Source organism: Macaca mulatta, chromosome 2 (assembly GCF_049350105.2).
Source record: "Macaca mulatta isolate MMU2019108-1 chromosome 2, T2T-MMU8v2.0, whole genome shotgun sequence".
Lineage (NCBI taxonomy): Eukaryota > Metazoa > Chordata > Mammalia > Primates > Cercopithecidae > Macaca > Macaca mulatta.
The window spans coordinates 98,403,366-98,422,434 of record NC_133407.1 but is presented as its reverse complement, the minus strand read 5'-3'; the positions used below and the strand labels follow the sequence as shown (position 1 = coordinate 98,422,434).

Below are 19,069 nucleotides of genomic sequence, written 5' to 3'. Positions count from 1 at the left end.
TGACCACTCACCAAGGATCTGCTTTGTCTCTTTCACTTTCAGGACGCTTCCATTGCACACAGATTCCACGTGATGAGAGAGAAACACCCTGAAAAATTCAACAGCAGGTAAGTTGCAGGCCCGGCTGCACTGCCACCCACCCAGTGTGGCCCTGGCGGAACAGAGGCCTTTCACCTGCTCTCCGGAAATGTTCCCAGCCAGGGCCTCCAGGGACTTGGCCTTCCTGCCACATTGCCGGAAGGAGGGTTTCCATTTCCAAGAAAAAAAAAAAATTTCAGAAACTTGGCACAGGCTAACTGCCTGTCCTCTCCCAAAAGATCTGTGCAAAGGGAGGGGCTGGGAAGCAGGAGGTGGGTATGAAGGGCCTGCTTTTGCAGGGGAGGAGGTGGGAGGGTATCTGCCCTTGGCTAACTGGAACCCCCTCCTGAGTCTCTTCTGCTTCCTAGTACAGCGCTTCCAACCCCAGCCCCTCATGATTCTTTTGTGGAAGGGTGGGGAGGCTGGAAGAGACCCTAGCTTCTGTCAGTCTCAAATGGGAGGAGGTGGCAGCTCCGGGGCTTGGACCAGGAGGCCCAGAAGGGCGTCTCCTTGGCCTCCCCCGACAGCAGAGGGCAGCAGCAGAGAGGTACCTGCAAAGGCCGGAGACCCGGAACCCATTAAGTCCCAGCCTCAGCCTGGGCACTCTGTGAAGTTGCCAAGTTAGGTTCAGAAATGAAAGGAAAGAGGAAACGAGGTCATTTGCAAACGAAAGCAAACCCGTCTTCCTTGTAGGAGAAAATTTGCCAGAACTGAGTTGTGACTGACATATAGCTACCCCTTTCTCCCTCCTTCCTTCTTTCTCTCTTTCTTCTCATTGGTTAATTTTCATTCTTTCTTTTTCTTTGCTGTACTATTTCAAGATGACCACTATTTTGACACTGTTCCCACCCCAGCCCTAGGTAGGTGAGGAGGAGGACGGATAATGATTTGGACTTTGTCTTTGAACCTGAAGATGTTGACTTTTGTTTAGCCCACAGAATTGTCTTTATTTATTTATTTATTTATTTTATTTTATTTTTTTATCTATGAGACAGAATCTCACTCTGTCACCCAGGCCAGAGTGCAGTGGCACAATCTTGTCTCACTGCAACCTCCTCCTCCCAGGTTCAAACCTTTCTCCTGCCTCAGCCTCCTGAGTAGCTGGGACTACAGGCGTGCGCCATCATGCCCAGCTAACTTTTGTATTTTTAGTAGAGATGGGGTTTCACTATGTTGGCCAGCTGGTCTCAAACCCCTGACCTCAAGTGATCCACCTGCCTCGGCCTCCCAAAGTGCTGGGATTACAAGCAAGAATTGTCTTTAAAAGAGAGGTTAGAGTGTTCACTGAAGACATTCATTTAAAGCCTGTACCCATCATTTTCAGCACTTGCCATTTTCACTCTTTGTCCTGACCCCACAGCCTGAGAGGTCAACCAATAAGGAGATCTTTTCAGAGGTCAGATATTGAACACTGCAGCTTCAGGAAGACTGATCTATGAGATGTGATAGTAGCCGAATGAACCTTTTAGGAAGTGCATCCTATCACAGCGTCTTCTTGCTCTCACACGCACAGACTCTACACACTCACTGCACGCTAGGAACACGTGTACTTCCAGCCCCTGACACTGTAGTCACAAACGTACAGTTCAGGTGATCTCCTCTAACAGCCTTTTGCACTCCCAGATATACACAAACCACTTTTTTAAAAAGTACTCCTCTTCAACTCATTCCTCAGACTTTTAAAGTCCTCTTTCCACACAAGTACCTTTTTTTTTTTTTTTTCAGTGGCATCTCACTCTGTTGCTCAGCCTGGAGTGCCGTGGGGCAATCTCGGCTCACTGCAACCTCCACCTCCTGAGTCAAGTGATTCTCCCGTCTCAGCCTCCCAACTAGCTGGGATTACAGGTGCCCGCTACCACACCCGGCTGATTTTTGTATTTTTAGTAGAGACAGGGTTTCACCATCTTGGCCAGGCTGGTCTCGAACTCCTGACCTCAAGTGATCTGCCCACCTCAGGCTCCCAAAGTGCTGGAATTACAGACTTGAGCCACCGCACCCGGCCTCACACAAGTATCCTTATACGTACTCATGCACATGTACCATACACTTGTGAAAGCCGTGGGGCTCTGTTCATTCATTCATCCATTCATTCAACAGATCTTTTGAAAACATAATGCACACCAGGCACTGTTCTACAGGCGTTTTGGACAGACCCATGTAGGGGACTCACAGCCCGGTGCTGGAAACAGGCTGGCAAGCAGATGTGCAGAATGGTTTGTGTTAAGGGATGTGACTAGAAGTGACCTATGGGAGCAAAAACCAAGGACATGAAACGTGGCATGGAGGGTTTTCCAGTGACAGAGATGACTGAACCAAGGCACAGAAAAAGAGGAGGGCAACTCAGGGAGAAGGAAGCAAATGTACGAAAAGATACGAAGGAGTGAGAGGGTACAGTATACTGTGGAAGAGCAAGATGTTCAGTGTGATCAGTTGTATGGTCTCGGCAGGGGAAAGAAACCAAACCTCTGTAATTCCCAGAAAGCAAGGAAGCAGAGGGAGGGAGAAATTTCTCCATATGCCAAAAATCAATAGTCAGGCCAACATATGACATAAATAGAGCAATCATCCATCACCCACATGATTAAGTACAATTAGAAAGACACATCAGTCAGAAAAAAAAAAAAAAAAGATTGTAGTGTGCATTTTAATGCAAAGTATGAACAAATTCACTGTGATCTGTAGAACTGTTTTTCCTTCTCCCTTCCGAGATCCCATAAACAAGACTACTCTTTGAGGGTAGGTTCTCACCTCACTCTTCACCTGACTGAGGTCAAGGTAGCATGGGTGACGTGGTGACAGGCACACGGATTTGCACGTAAACCTGTGTGCTTTCCTAACATCTGAAGACAGAAGGGCTGAAGTAGCACCTATTTCACCAGGTCACCAAATGCTTCCTATGAGGAGCTTTGCATACATACTGCTTCTACCCTGCCTATTCGCCCATGTCTAAAATACCCAGGAGTGCCCAATTTGTCCACTGAGAGGCAGGCAAGCAGCCATTTTCTTCAGGCTTCCTTATTTAGCATTGGAGATGGTTTTAAATAGGCAGGTGGTTGTTGCCATGGTTACCCCATTACACCAGCGGCTAAACTTAGGAAGGGCCGCAAGGGATAGGAAGAAAGCTTGATACCCAGGATTTGGAAATGTAAACGGTATTATCAAACAAGGCTTATTTTACTCAGCTTAACTTAGGTTCTCCAAAGAGTAGTTACTGCTTGGCTGAAAGCCCTTTGCCATTACTGCCCAGGTTTGGACTCTCAGGGATAACCTTGAGGTTAAATCTTGGGAGTTGTCATTGCTGTGTTTTGTTCTGTTTTGTTTTGTTTTGTTTTCAGCAAGGGAGAGTGACTAGTCAGGGCTAGAACTTACCAGGAAACCGGAATCATTCACATTGCTGATTCCATTTTCTTGGCTATTCTAACAAGAATTCTTAATCTGGGACCCAAGGGCTTCAGGGGTTTTGAGAACACCTTGAAATTGTACTAAGGTATTGAATGTATTTTTCTGCAGAGAATGTCCATAACTATCAGAAGATTCTTAAAGGAACCTATACTCCCCAAATGTTTAAAAGTCACAGGTCTGAGGCCTCTTTGAATCCTAAAAGGCATCAAATTATGACTCAAATGTTGGGGTTTCAGGAAATTCTTCCTCCATGGCCTCTCTATATAGGTTGTTACCAGGGAGGATAGTAGATTCCAGAAAACCAAGTTATGTTCCCTGAGGGAATAGTTTCGTTAACGGAGCAAGAACGAGAACCGAGGAGGCAGGAATATGAGCCATGTGTGATGGACAAAAAAGAAAAGACCTTTCAGGGCAGAGATGGGGTTATTTTTTGCCCTGTCTATCTCCTAGTTATCGACAGGCTAATTATTAATTGCTAATTGAGGAATGTTAGGGAGATTATCATCTCACTGTTGGCATAAGAACAAAAGAGAAATTCGATTCAATTGAGATTCTGAAGTGTTTGAAAGTGATCTGGAATAAAGGGCGCATAAGACATGGCCCCTGCCTTCAAGGAACTCATAGTCTAGCAAAAGAAAAGGAAAAATAGTGCTCAAATATGTTTTACAAAATTATTTTAACATACAAGGTGGTTACATTTCACAGGTGATACAGTATACAGGAAGTTGTATAATATATAAGAACTTATTAATGGTCATATCCCAAACATCATTTGCAAATGAATTGTTTTCTTTTTAAGGGGTATTTTTGGTCGTGTTTTTTTGTTTGTTTGTTTTTGTTTTTTTTTTTTTTAGAAAGAGTCATTCTGTCGCCCAGGCTGGAGTGCAGTGGTGTGATCTTGGCTCAATGCAGCCTTTGCCTCTTGGGTTCAGGTGATTTTCATATCACAGCCTCCCGAGTAGGTGGGATTAAAGGCATGCACCACCATGCCTGGCTAATTTTTTTTCATATTTTTAGTAAAGATGGGGTTTCACCATGTTGTTAAGCCTGATCTTGAACTCCTGACCTCAAGTGATTTACCTGCCTTAGCCTCCCAAAGTGCTGGGATTACAGGTGTGAGCCACCACTCCTGGCCAAATTGGTTGTTTTAAGTGTAGCAATAGTGTTAAAGGGGAACCTAACTAAGAACTGTTATAATTTTTTTAGCTCCTCCTAGCAATATTGTTAAAGGGAAACCTGACTAAGAACTGTTTCATTTTTTAGCTCCTCCTAGATGCCAAGTGGTGAACTAGGGTTTTTAAATACATTAAATTATTTAAATCACAAAACAACCTTACAAGATAAACATTAGCATTCCCATTTACAGATAAAGGAACTGACGCTGGAAGACACCAAGTCAACTAACAAAAGTCATGTATTTTTTAGGCAATGGGGCTAATTTAATTTCTGACCTAGCTCTTCACTCCAGAGTTCAAGCTCTGTTTCCTGCAACTGCTATCTCCCATGGATTTCATTGAGCAAGCACTGATGTATACCAGACACTCTGATAAGTACTTTATACATCATCCCACTCATTGCTCATAATAACATGCAAGGGTAAGTGCCACGGTCCCCATTTTAGAAATGAAGGAACTGAGGCTAAGGAGGATGGAGTTATGGTTGGCATCATCTGCCTTTATGGATTGTCTCTATGGGAAAATGCCTGCCCAGTTCCAGAGGGGAGGAGAACAGGTACACCATCCAGTCATACATTGTATGGTGTGAGTATCCTCCCTGTTTCCATGTCCACAGCAAGGAGCAGGACTGGCTATATGATCTGTGTGGCCCAGTGCAAAAGTAAAAAGGTGAGGCCCCTTCTTCAAAAATTATTATGAATTTCAAGCCAGTGACAGCCAAGCATTAAACTAAGCACTGAGCCCTCTTAAGTGTGGGGCTCCGGGGTCCATGTCTCACACCTATGAGCTGGCCCTGCCTAGCAAGGAGAGAGGAATTAATAAAAAGACACATTTGCCAATAGTCACGGAGTAGAGTGTTTGCAATAAAGTCAAAAGAATGGAGGAAAGAGGGTTTCAACTTAGAGAGAAGGAGAGGGACTCTCAGTCCCACAGACAGGCGGCAGTCAGTACTAGCAGAGGAGACAAGAATCCCATCAAAGTCTTCCAGATAGCCAAACCCCAGCCACCATGGAGTTTCCAGATTAAGTCACCATGAAGAGTTTTGCCATACGAAATCTATACATAAAAACCACCTAATTCTAATGTCACTGTCAGTGAGTGTCTAGAAAGAGAAGTCTAAGCATGGAATGTTTTCATTGTTGGTTAGAAACTCAGAGTACTTGAGGAATGTGTTATTCTAAACCTGTTGAGTGTATCCACTTGACTATGTCTCTCAGCAGTTGAGGCTGAAGCAAGTTATTTCCTGTTAGACCCTTCAAAGGGACCGAAGCAGTGCTTCATTCCTACTAGAAGCTGACCACCTTTCTCAAAAGCCCTTGAGTAATTAACAGGTTCTGAAATATTAGCTTTCTTGGAGCAGGTCCCATGGAGTCACTGATGAGGGGCTCCCCAGAAGCCCTAATGTAGCTTGAGTTTTTAAGAGGTTGGAAATATACCTTGTAAATAACTAAGCACTTAGTAACTATAGAAGAAGGCAGCAGGGTATAGAGTAAGTTGGCATCAAAACTTGGCTTTGCCACGTATTAGCTATGTGACCTTGGGCAAGTTAATCTTCTTAATCCTTTGCTGCCTCTTTTGAAAATCTTGCAATGTTGCTATGAGTATTTAGTGACATTATACCTAAGTTTTCATAGTACATAGTAGGTTCGCCATAAACATTTGTTGTTGAATATCATTAAATAACAAGCATTGCCTTAAATTGACAATAAAGTATTGACAATAAATGGGTTTTTTTAAATGGCGTGGCAAATGGGATTCAGTTATCATAGAATCAATGCTCTATTGACATGGCCTTTAACCTGAAAAGTTGGAGGAGACCCCAGCAGTGATGCGTTGAATCTGCCCAAATCTTTCTCTTGGGGTTGGGAATATGGCACCAGTTTGGTTGGTTTGGATTCTGCAGGACAGAAGCTCTAGAGGAAATCCCCTTCACTGGCTCCATGGAGGTCCGAGAGGCAGAGGTTGGGGATCTGAACTCTAGAGATTCGAAGTCCAGTGCCAAGTCCGGGCTAGCAGGATCAAGGGAGGGGGTCACAGACCCCAGGTGGAATGGTATCAGGAGGAACAGGGCAGGAGTGAGTAAAGGAGAGTGGCAAGACAGATTCCATGTGCTCTCTGGGTGCTTCTGGCTTACTAGCAGGGGTCATGGACTGCATGACAGGTAGGCAAGTGGCCCTGTGGTCAGATGCTGGGGATATGACTACCCCTCCCTCACGGATACTTCTTTCCCCTCACCCACCACATACCTCTCCCCAACCCTGACCTCAGATAAAGACAGAGATGTTCTGTGGGAAACCAAATAGAAACTGACAAAGCTCAAGTCATACAGTTCTGAAAATGAAAGGAAGGGTTTCCTGTCTTGAATACCTGCGGTATGCTCTGCCGTCACAAGCATAAAATATATCACGATTTACATAAGATTTTCTTCTTATATCTAAAAATGAAACCCTTCTAAGTTGTTCTTTCCTGGCGCCCTGTGAGGTAGCCCACTATTACAACCCAGATGTGTGACTTTCTCAAGGCATAAAGGTTCAACAGCAGCAAATATAGCAAAGTTAAAAATCCTTGCCATCAAAGTCTTCATTCTGTGCCCTGAATTGGGCTTTGCCTCTCTTCATCTAATATTTGGCACCTCAAAAGAGACCTGCTGTAGGTAGCCAGAGGTCCAGACTGTCTGCACCTGCTTCCCTCAATATAGCAAACTATTTTTCTTAAATATCTGGGATTCAGAAAAGCCCCAAATGAATTTAATTGTGGCATTTTCTATGTTTTTTCTTATTCCTGTAGGTATTTATAAAGAAATGCAAACCTTATGTTTTGTGCTCAAGAACCTTTGACTTTCAAGTCAATTCTGACAGAGCAACTGACTTAATTACTTGAATGTTTAGATACTAAGCCACAAAAATGTTTTGTCCCCCACCCTCCCCACCCCTCTTTGCGAGAGATGCAGAGAGTAAAATGAATGAAATATGGGTTCATGTTTTTTTCATCAGATGCTCATTACACAACTGCAGAAGTCCAGGGTTTTTTGTTGTTGTTGTTGTTCATGATGATTGTTTATAGTTAAGCCTTGTTTATTCGCAGAAATAAGGGAGCAACCACGTGGATCATCTAAAGTGGTAGATGATCAAAGATTTGGGAAGTCTGTTATTAATATTTGTGTGCAGTTCTCTCTGCCCTAACGTTCACAGTATTTTATATAATATGATGAAATCACATTGACTCTTAACAATCCCTTCATTTTCCTCCTGGGTCCCCAGTCCGCATGGGAACAGACAGCACAACCTCTCAACTGTTGCACAGCAGCAGCCTGTGGCATCTCAAGCCTCCCTACAAGGTTACCCACTGGCCAGAACCGTTTCTTTCTGTAACTTAATGGGCTTTTCTTCTAGCCCCTGCCAGGCTAGAACAGGAAAGGTCTTATTCATGTCAACAAAGAGTAGAATCAGTTTGTGATCATACCAGAAGGAACTTGAAAGCACGCTATGTTTTCAAGACTATAGGCCAGATAATCCCAGTTATCAGAATTTACTGACTGATTGATTTCTAGAAATATTTCCATCGAAGAGCTCAAGATGTAGTATGTAATCAAGTTCACAAGAGTTGAGGCTAGCACGATAACCTTATGGAAGAAAATCAAAGCACACAAATTCAAAGTAAGGTAGGAACTGACTGGATCCTAACGTGAGAGTTAACAGTCTGGATACTTTCCAGAAGGGAGTGGTTGAGAAGGTGCTAGAACTTTAGATGTCTTCGAAGAAAAGGCTGAATCTGGAATTGTTTCACCCAAAGAAGAGAAGCCTTAGAGAGGAGTGATTATTGGCCTCAAATATTTAAAAGGCTTTTCTTATAAAGCAGGAATTGTGTTATTTTGCACAATAAATCAATGAAAAGGTGACTGGAATGCAAGACTGGGTTGAGCCCCAAATAGGACATCAATTCTACCGGTCAGAGGCGTCCTCAAGTGCAATGAGCTATTGGGGAAGGTGATGAGTTTTCATGTTTTGCGTGCAAGCCCATGCTGGCGATCATTTTGGAAGCAAGTGCCCAATAGGAGAGGTTCCATGATCAGACAACCTGGATTCAAATCCAGGAGTCCTCATTAACCACCATGTGTGACCTTGACCAAGTTACTCTTCCTAAACCTCAGTCTGCTCACCTGTAAAACTGGAGTATAATATTATATGAGTTTCCTATTGTTGCTGTAATGAGCTGCCACAAACTTAGTGACTTAAAACAACACTACTGGCCGGGCGCAATGGCTCACACCTGTAATCCCAGCACTTTGGGAAGCCGAGGCAAGCGGATCACGAGGTCAGGAGATCAAGACCAACCTGGCTAACATGGTGAAAACCCGTCTCTACTAAAAATACAAAAACAAAATTTGCCGGGTGTGGTGGCGGGCGCCTGTAGTCCCAGCTACTCGGGAGGCTGAGGCGAGAGAATGGCGTGAACCTGGGAGGTGGAGCTTGCAGTGAGCCGAGATCACATCACTGCACTCCAGCCTGGGCAACAGAGGGAGACTCCATCTCAAAAACAACAACAACAACAACAACAAAAACTAGCACTACTGTATTACAGTTCTGGAGGTCGGAAGTCTGAAATAGGTGTCACTGGGCTAAAATCAAGGTGCATCAGGGCTACATTCCTTTCTGGAGAGTCTGGGGAAAAAGCTGTTTCCTTGCCTTTTCCAGGCATCACCACTCTTTGGCTCCTGGCCCCCTCCCATTGTTGAAGCCAGCAGTGGCCAGTCGAGTCCTTCTCATATGGCATCCCTCTGACATTCTTTCTCCTGCCTCCCTCTTCCACTTATGAGAACGCTGATTGCACTGAACCCACCCAGATTATTCAAGATCCTCTCCCCATCTCAAGGTCAGTTGACTGTCAACTTAAACTCCATCTGCAACCTAAATTCCCCCTTTGTCACGTAACCTAGCATACTCACAGGCTCTGGGGATCAGAACGTGGACATCTTCAGGGCATTGTTCTGCCTGCTAACCTCATAGGCTTATTTCGAGGATCTAGTGGAACAATGCACTTAAAGTGTTTATTACAGAGTCGGGCACATCAGTAGTAGCTATTATGATTGTTATTAATATTCTTATTAAAAAGAGATCCTATATCAGATAATAATCATGTTAGATGATTCAGAAGCCCTTAAAACTCTGAATGTTGGTGATTATCTAATATAGGCAGATAAAAATCTATTTAATATTAAATAGGGTGTGAGTCATCAATGTAGAAATATATGGAATTATTTTTCTCGTCATTTCTCTTAATTAAAAGTTTTTCAATAAAATATCAATATATTTATCATTATGTGATTTAATAATACATCATAAGTATTATTATATAGCACATTGCAATATCATTATAAATAATTTGGAACGTTCAGAGAAGTTAAAGTAAGAAAAAAAACCAGTCACTCATAGTCCCATCATGGAGAAACACAATATTGCCATTTTGGTGCATTACAGCAGTTAACTTGATATATATACGTTAAAATATTTATGATAAAGTGTTTTTATAAAGCTATACATACCATTTTTAAAATATTTTTTCGTTATATAAGTCATTGAGGCTCATTGTAAAAAAATCATATTTTTCATCCCCTCCTCCAAAAAATAAACTCAGCACTATAACATATTTTCTTTCAACACTTTAATTGAACAATTTTATTGACTTGAGATCACGCCGTAAACACTAGTTTAAAAGGTTATTAACATACTAGCATTTATAGGTTATGAAGGGAAGATGATAGAAAGGAATTGAATGGAGTGAGTTCATCGGCTGTAGGAGTTGTATTGGTCTTTTCCAAGTAAAAAGTCCCAATGCTTTGGTTCAGTCATTGAGTGCTTTAAAGATACCATTATCCAAGTCCCTTCACAGTTGAAATAACTATTTCATATGTTATGCAGCTCTACTATTGCACAGGGTAATGAAAAATATTTTATCCTTTCAACACGATTCTGGGTCCTGCCCATAGTTTTGCTGTATCTCAAAGGAACCAGTTTGTGTTTTATCTGACCATCAGAGATAGCAAGAGTTGCCTTCTGAACTATGCAGTAACATCGTTTTTGTTTTCATTTTTGTTTTTTTGAGATGGAGTCTCTCTCTGTCACCCAGGCTGGAATCAGTGGCACAATATCAGCTCACTGACATGGCCGCCTCCAGGGTTCAAGCAACTCTACTACCTCAGCCTCCTGAGTAGCTGGGATTACAGGCATGTGCCACCACGCTCGGCTAATTTTTTTGTATTTTTAGTAGAGAGAGGGTTTCATCATGTTGGCCAGGCTTCTCTCAAACTCCTGACCTCAGGTGATCCAACCACCTCAGCCTCCCAAAGTGCCGGGATTACAGGCGTGAGCCACCACATCCGGCCTAGTATAGTTTTTAAAGCATGAATAACCATGTCATTTATTAAAGTGTTTAGAAAGGTGGTTTTCCCAGTGTAATCAGTTCTGCTCCAACCCATACCAACAATAGTAGCCATCATTTATTGAGAGCTTTCAAGGATCTCATGTACAATATTTTTAACTGGCACAACTCACCAAATGTAAGTATTATTGATCCATCTTACAGATGAGAAAAGTGAGGCTCATAGAGAAGATGGAACTTGCTCCAGACCACACTAGTTACTAGGGAAGCTGCTATTCGCATCTAGGCCTGTCTATTCCACAACTCCTCTTGCCCTGCCACACTTCCCTGCCTCTCCATGTGCCCAGTTTTGTGCCCCATGACCAAAGATGCACCCAAAAAAAAGACTAGAAAAGAGCCACAGATATGATTATAGGGTCAATGAGAAAGCCACAAGTCATCCAAAATCACTTTTCCTGGAGAGAAACAGCGAATGTGCTGGGAATGGGCCTCAAGAGTGTGAAGGATTCACAACTGGAAATAGTGACTACACCTCCTTACTCTTCATCTCAGTTCAGGAAAGAATGAGAGAGGGAAAAAATGTGCTCTAAAATTAAAGAATTGTCTTTTGGATGGGAGCAGGAATCTTCTGGCCTGGAGACATATTAAAGACTGAAATGAGTTATTGAGAGTAGCTTTGGAATGTCTTGCAAAGGCTTCCAAAAACAGAGAGTTCCATTCATCTGGGATGATAAACACACCACCTTCTCTGAGCCCAGGGGCGGACTCATTGCACCCACCAGGTCGCTACCCAGATGGGAGCTTTCTGCCTCCCATTCCACAACTGACGAAGCTGCACTGTTTAACTGCACAATTTTCTTTACTTGTGAGACCGCTTGCCCCCTGTGCTCCTCGGTTCCCAATTGGTCCCCAAGATGTCCCATCCTCAGGATTTCCTCAGCCACCCTCTGGCCCATCTCGATGCCCTTCCCACTCAGGCCCACCCTGCCTAGAGCTGCCCGTTCGTTAGTCTCCCCGGGATACGTTTGTGGTCCTGTTGCTGCTGCACAAACACCTACTTCCCTCAGCCCCATCCCGTGTTACATCCCATGCTTGCATTTAGTGCCCTTTCTAACATTCTCCTCTTCAAACACCAGCCTCAGTTCTTGCTTGCATGCTCCGTTACTCTTACCTTCCCCACACCGCTGCTCTCAGGCCCTCAATCCCTCAACCTAGACGACATCTCCTCTTGTGGCCTAGTCATCACTTGTTTCAAAATGCAGCACAGAATATTCTGAACCAACCTACTTGACCAACCCATTTTGTACTCCACTTTCTCTTAGACTCCATCTCCAATGTTCTTTTGTTGTTGTTTTGTTTGTTTGTTTTTGAGGTAGAGTCTCACTCTGTCGCCCAGGCTGGAGTGCAATGGTGTGATCTCAGCTCATTGCAGCCTCCACCTCCCAGGTTTGAGCAATGCTCCTGCCTCAGCCTCCCAAGTAGCTGGGACTACAGGCGCCTGCCACCACTCCCGGCACATTTTTTCGTTTTTACTAAAGACAGGATTTTACCACGTTGGCCAGAATGGTTTTGATCTCCTGACCTCGTGATCCGCCCACCTCGGCCTCCCAAAGCACTGGGATTACAGGCGTGAGACACTGCGCCCGGCCCATCTTCAATGTTTCTGACACATTCTGTCCCACTTTGCTGCACCCTCTTTGTCTTCTATAATTTATTGTTTGGGATGCTAAACTACTGTTATGTCTCCAACTTGTTCATAAGCTTTCTCACTTGGAGAGGAGTCTGACTCTCTTCGGGATCCACTGAACTAAATCCAGAAGGGTGGTGCCAAGCATGTTTCTTCATTCAGCCAAAATGCATTGAGCATCTATTTGTGTTAGCATCATGCTAGGTCTGAGAGGGACGATGGAGCACCACAGCCCCTGCTTTTCAGGAGTTCGTGGGTGTAGCTGGGAAGATGAGCACATACAGAAGTTAATACCAACTGTATCAGTGTGCTGGGCTGCCATAACAATACACCACAACTGGGTGGCTTAGAACAGCAGGAATTTATTCGCTTGTGGTTCTAAAAACTGCATGTCTGCCCTGGCGCGATGGCTCAGGCCTGTGATCCCAGCACTTTGGGAGGCTGAGGCGGGCGAATCACTTGAGGTCAGGTGTTCAAGACCAGCCTGGCCAACATGGTGAAACCCCGTCTCTACTAAAAATACAAAAATTAGCCGGGCGTGGTGGCGGACTCCTGTAATCCCAGCTACTCGGGAGGCTGAGGCATGAGAATCGCTTGAACCCAGGAGGCGGAGGTTGCAGTGAGCCAATATCATGCCACTGCACTGCAACCTGGGTGACAGAATGAGACTCTGTCTTAAGAAAAGAAAAAGAAAGCTACAAGTCTGAAAGATGTCAGCAGGGTTGACTCCTTCCCCAGGCTCTGAGATAGAATGATTTCTGTGCCTCTCTGCTTGCTTCTAGTGGTTGCCAGCAGTCTGACATCCTTAGCTTGTAGATGTATCAATCACACCAATCTTTGCCTCCATCATCACACTAGTGGAGAGGCCGGAGGTTCCCAGGTGGAGTGAAAAGGCAGCAGGGAGCAGTTGCAGCAGATCTCGGTGGTCCGTACGAGAGTTTGCATCTTATCCTGGGAATGGGTGAGTGGATAGTGAGGGTATCCATCAGTAAGTGCTTTTTGAATAGATTAATGAAGGAGTGGCTTACCTTTCAAAGTATTTCTGGAGCAAAACTTTCAGGGCTCCTAGAATCACTGGGACTTTAAGATACTGAACCTTGATGAAATGTTAGAATAGTACAGACAGAGTGTTAGTCAGAAAGACCCAGAAAAGAGGCAATCCCTGTGGGGAGACAGAAGGAAGAGGGGCATCAGGAGAGAGATGAAGGAGCCAGCTCTGCTGCCCTGGAGGAGTCAGTACACATCAGGGCTAGAAAAACTGGAAACCAGCGACAGAGCTTTCTTATAAAGCCTGAGCTTTAAAGCATGCTATTTGGTTGTGAAGTAGAAATCCATACTGAAAAAAAGAATCCACATGTCTTTCTCCCTTCCTCACCACCACGGTTTCAGATGCCTTCAGGGAGAGGGCAACTTAGGAGGCTTTTAAACTTAGTTTAACATGTCTCTTTGTTTTTATATCCAGAAAAAATACTGTCAGAGTTTATTGGCCTTCTATTGTACTTTACTAATTAAAACTTCAGAAAATTGTTGCCCTTTTGCATAAGGGTATTTTGGTGATACAACAGAGTCCATATCTGTATTTAGAGCTGATATGATTAGCATATTCAGTCCTCCATATTTTCTTTAAACTTTTCATAATTGCATGTATTTTATTATGAAGAAATTAAAAAACAAGGCAAAAAGGTAATAGATGTTCTCAGAAAAGATTCAAGTGATTAATTTTAATTCCCCATTTAAATCAGCATTTACTAAAAAAAAAGCTGTAATGCACTTATTATTGGGCCAAAGGAAATTTCGAAAGCAAGCTTTCACTGTACTCATCAGGAAATGCACTCTTCCGTGAAATAAGTAAGTTATTTCACAGAAACCCGGAGCAAATGGCTTTACAACTCTGTTACGCCAGGTCGTGTCACCCTCATGTGAAATACAGATGCAAATTCCTGAGTTTCATTGCATTCAACATCAAAAGAACTCAGTTTCAGCCCTTACTCTGCCTCTTACTTACTGTGTGCCATTGGGAAGGTTACTCGCTTCTCTGATTCCTAATGTTCTGATGTGTAAAATGGAAATTACAACTGCCTGACAAGGTGCCTGTAAGAATTAGAGTAAATAAGTCAATGGATTTGAAGTTTATCAGGTATTGGTATGAAGCTATTGATTACTATGGGGATTTGTAAGGAGAACATGTAGCAGTATATGAGAATCCATTGTAGAATCTCTAATTTTAGTGCACGCTGTCATGGTTCCTGTCTGTAATAGTAACTTATAGACTCCTAGATTTGGATAGGACTTTATATTTCAACCCCCTTCTCAGTATAAGCATCCCCTCTATAAACGCTCCTCCAAAGGGGGTCATCAAACCTCTACTTTGAAGACTATAGATCTCTACTTTGAAGATTGTAGGAGTGTTTAAATTTGAAGGGGGTAGGGGGTATTTACCACTTCACATTTTACTAAGAAGGCATTTTCCCAATCTTCTAATGCTCTTCAATGAAAGAGGGGCTCTTCTCACTTCAAGAATGTACTTATACCTTCAAATTACTAACACAGCAGGGACTTACGTAATTGCTGAATATTCATGTTTATTGAACCTACACTTAGATTGAAATTCTTCACTGTCTAGTAACAAGATGTTTTCTATTCTGTTGAATGGAGTGTCCCTTTAATCCTGAAAGTGGGCCTGTTTGGAGAGCATTCCAAACTGCCAATCAAGCCAAGTACCCTTTCTTGCCTTTGAACTCAATAAGCTGAAAGTGGGTCCGTAATCTCCAGTTTTGGGTTACCATAGAGTAAGAGGGAGTGAGAAAGTCCTGGGTAAATGAAAACCGCCAACTGTTGATCTCAGTGAAACTTTCATTGGAGCTCTCAACACAGTGTTGTAATTAGTCAGGTTCCCCCTTTCCTCTTCTGTACCACCTTGCCCCTGAACTTGGATGGGGAGAGGGGGAGCGGCTGCTCTTAATCATGGTTTCTGTGGGTATATGCAGGGTTGGGGTGGAGATGACGCCACAGGATGCCCTCTGATTTGAGCTGACGTTTTGGTTCATGCTTTGTACTCATTTCCCCCTCTGGCCCCATCTCCACAACTGGTAAAAATTGCACTAAAGGAAAATGAAATGGTTAACAGCCAAAGGGTGAGAAAAGAAGAAATTTGAAGGATTGGATAATCTACTTACTAAAGAACTTGTCCCTTAATAATCAAGACTTCGTGGTATAATCTTAAAATTCACAATAATCATGGTTTGTACAAAGTAGTGAGTTCAGGGAAAAGATAAATGTGAGCTTAGGCTACTTTTCTAATAGTTAGAGTCAAGTTCATTTCTCAGTGTTCCATAATTGTGGAATAGTTGATCTATCTACCAGGTTGTGCCCTAACTTCCAAACACAGAGCAACTGCAATATTATTTCCTGGAAGAGGTAGATTTGGATGATATTTTATTTCTGTGCGTGTGATCTTTGCAAATGCCAATATGATTCATCTGTCACCCTGCTGCAGCTGGTCAACCCTTGAAATCAGACATGTATTAGGACTCATGACCAAAGACACCAGCAGCTCAGACAGGAAGGATCTGAGGAAGAAAGTAGCGTAGACACTTTTGAAGCATCTTCCAGGGAAATTCCCAGGGGAAAACTACAGAGGTCTATATGAGGGGTCACAAATCCAAACGCGTGCAGAAGCAGGCAGTTCGTGTAAATGAGAGAAGTGGGTAGATGTGAGGCTCTAGGGAGTGGTGAGAACTCTAGCCTGAGACCTGTGTAAAGGGAGCAGCCAGTTCTCAGTGGCAGTCGATTGTTGCCAGGTTGGAAAGCAATCCAGTATTAACAGATCTGATTTCTCAAGAGAAGCTGGGCTTCAGGTGTGTATGTAAAATTTTCCAATTTTAAACACCACTGTGCAAGCCAAATAAACACATTGCCAGGCCCCATAAGAGCCTTGGCCCTCCAAGTTGTCACGTGGATGCCCAGGAAATATAATCTTAGGGTTGTGATGGGGGCCAATTGTTTATTTTTCTTTCTTGACCTTGGTCACAAATTATTGGTGCTGTAAATGTGAACTGGTCTTCTGCCGAAGGAGAGAATGAATGGGCTTGAGGAGAATTTAAAAGCATTGACAAAGGGTTCCTAGATGTCATTAAAAAAAATGATTCAGGGCCAGGCGCGGTGGCTCATGCCTGTAATCCCTGCACTTTGGGAGGCTGAGAGGGGAGAATTGTTTCAGCCCAGGATTTCAGAGCTGCAGGGAACTATTAATATAATCATACCACTTGCACTGTGGCCTGGGCAATGGAGTGAGACCCTGCCTCAAAAAAATAAGTAAATAAAATACACTTTAAAAAAAAAAAAAGAAAGAAATGATTCAGAAAGAAAAGGTACTCAGGAGGGCAAAGAGAACATAAAGAAAAGTCGCTCTGATTAATAAATAGATATGGAAATAAAGAGGAAATGCCTAATTCCTGTTTGGATAAAAAATTAAAAGTATAGTCTCTGCACAAGGAGGATAAATTTGGACCTTCTGGAGAAGGGAGACAGAGCAGCTAACAGACTTATCATGAGGTTCAACTCCTGATGAGCCTGCAGAGGTAGCTACCCAGATTGTCTTCTTCCAGCATGTATTAAAGTATGTAGCATTGGTTAAAATGCATTCCACAGGATGTTAAAAGGAAATTCACAAGAATATGGGGGGGGGGTGTCAGTCATTGAATACACTTAGAAAATTGAGTTAAACATAATTCTTTTCTGTTTGATATTGTAGAGCTTTTAACGTAGATTCTAACCTGCTGAGATCACACAAAAGCAAGAGAAACTATTTCATTTCCCAAATTTACCTGACCACAGCATCCCCTTACCCCAGAGCCTCTTGAGACCAATATTTTACTGAATTCACATTGGTGAAAGCCCCTGCATTCAAGTGTACATATTCATGTAACTTACAGACTCTTTCTCCTGTCTGCTTGCGGGCATGGTGGCAAATGACACATTTGGAAGAATCCTGGTTAGTATCTCTAGTGACCTTTGATGTCTTGGGTAGGAAGCCAAGGGACACGGGCAAAGGCAATGCTTTAGTCTCTTCCTCAGCCATGAGTCATAATTTTAGAAGAAACAGGCACATATGGGGAACACAGAGCTGCTCTGTAGCTCATCTGAAAACGACTGTTCTTCTGGACCATGGATTTTGATGCTGGAATGAGAGGACCCTGGCAAGGAATTGGGAGCTTATCACATAAACCAAGAGGAATATTTTTGGCCAGATACTTGAAGACCAAACAGAAGAGCTTTAAAATGAGATTTAAGTAGGATAAAGTAGAGTGTTCAAATTAAACTCTAAAATCACAGCCCGCAGAAGGGCAGCAGGTGCAAGCTACAATTAAGAGGCATGGCTAAGGTGATGCCAAGCAGCTCTCCCAAGGAACTGGCAGGGAGGACCACTGGGGCCACACCTACAACTGGGACGCATTTGCCAACCGCATAGTGAGAGGGCCAAACTGAATTAGTCGTGTTCTTTAGGGGAGAAGAGCACGACCTTAGAGATTGCAGACAGAGACATGGTGGGGCAGGACGCACAGCAGCACCATCAGGCCAGGTGAGGATGACAAGTTCACATAAACTGTAGTCTCTGAAATGGGTGGCAAGGATGTATACACAAGAATAAGAAGTCACAAACGTCAGAGTGGAAGCAAAGTAGAGAGCATATGGATGAGATTTTCAAAAGGATGAAATAGAAAGGATTTTGCTGGCAGGGTCTACCACAGTCTTCTCAGGCAGAGCGAGGCTCTGGCTCATGCTTTTCTATTTAAGATTTTTTAAACTGGCACAGGAAGAAGATGGAATAGGGAAGAGAAGGGGGGTATTTATCCAGGCATCTGCCCTATCGAGTGCATTTTTGACTTGCCTTGCTAGCAATTCCATGATGGGAAAGGTAAGGGAAACAATGAGGGAATGACTTACTGTGGACTTAATTCTAGACAAGATGCCTCTAACCGGCCGATGGTGTGGAAGGCACAGGAAACATAGGCGGAAATAAACAGACCAACCTGGAGTTTTATGATCGCAAAAGAAAGACACAGGACACATACTTCAGTGTGTGCTCTCTGCTACCCTTCCGCTTTTGCTACTTCACAGTCTCCCTCTGGCATCTCCATTCCCTTCCTAAGTAGAACTCCAGCCCAGACTTCAGGGTCACCACCAGGGATGTAGGGTAGAAGAGTCTCCAGGTTTCTTTCCCAGGAAGTTGAGGAAAGCAAAGATCCCCAATCCAAATTCAGCAGAAAAGATGTGCTCCCTGTACTTTAAGTTGGAACTCAGAATCATGAGACCACAAAACCAGTTTTATATACAGGATTGGAGTTCT

General features: G+C 43.4%; 1 protein-coding gene and 1 long non-coding RNA gene across 20 annotated transcripts in view; both read left to right on the top strand.

Annotated features, from left to right (window-relative positions):
• DGKG (diacylglycerol kinase gamma) overlaps positions 1-19,069 on the top strand; it is a 211,807-nt gene that overhangs the window by 119,006 nt on the left and 73,732 nt on the right. For all 19 annotated transcript variants that reach the window (XR_013413764.1, XR_013413761.1, XR_013413759.1 and 16 more), the window contains one exon: positions 43-107. Coding sequence is in view for 13 of the 19 variants with exons in the window: in XM_028843920.2 (XP_028699753.2) it covers positions 43-107 (65 nt within the window). In the remaining 6 variants the exon portion in view is untranslated. The remainder of the gene's footprint in view (positions 1-42; positions 108-19,069) is intronic.
• Positions 8,555-17,157, top strand: LOC144339103 (uncharacterized). The gene is made up of 3 exons (XR_013413775.1): positions 8,555-9,064; positions 13,136-13,421; positions 14,819-17,157. It is a non-coding gene; the product is annotated as an uncharacterized LOC144339103 (long non-coding RNA).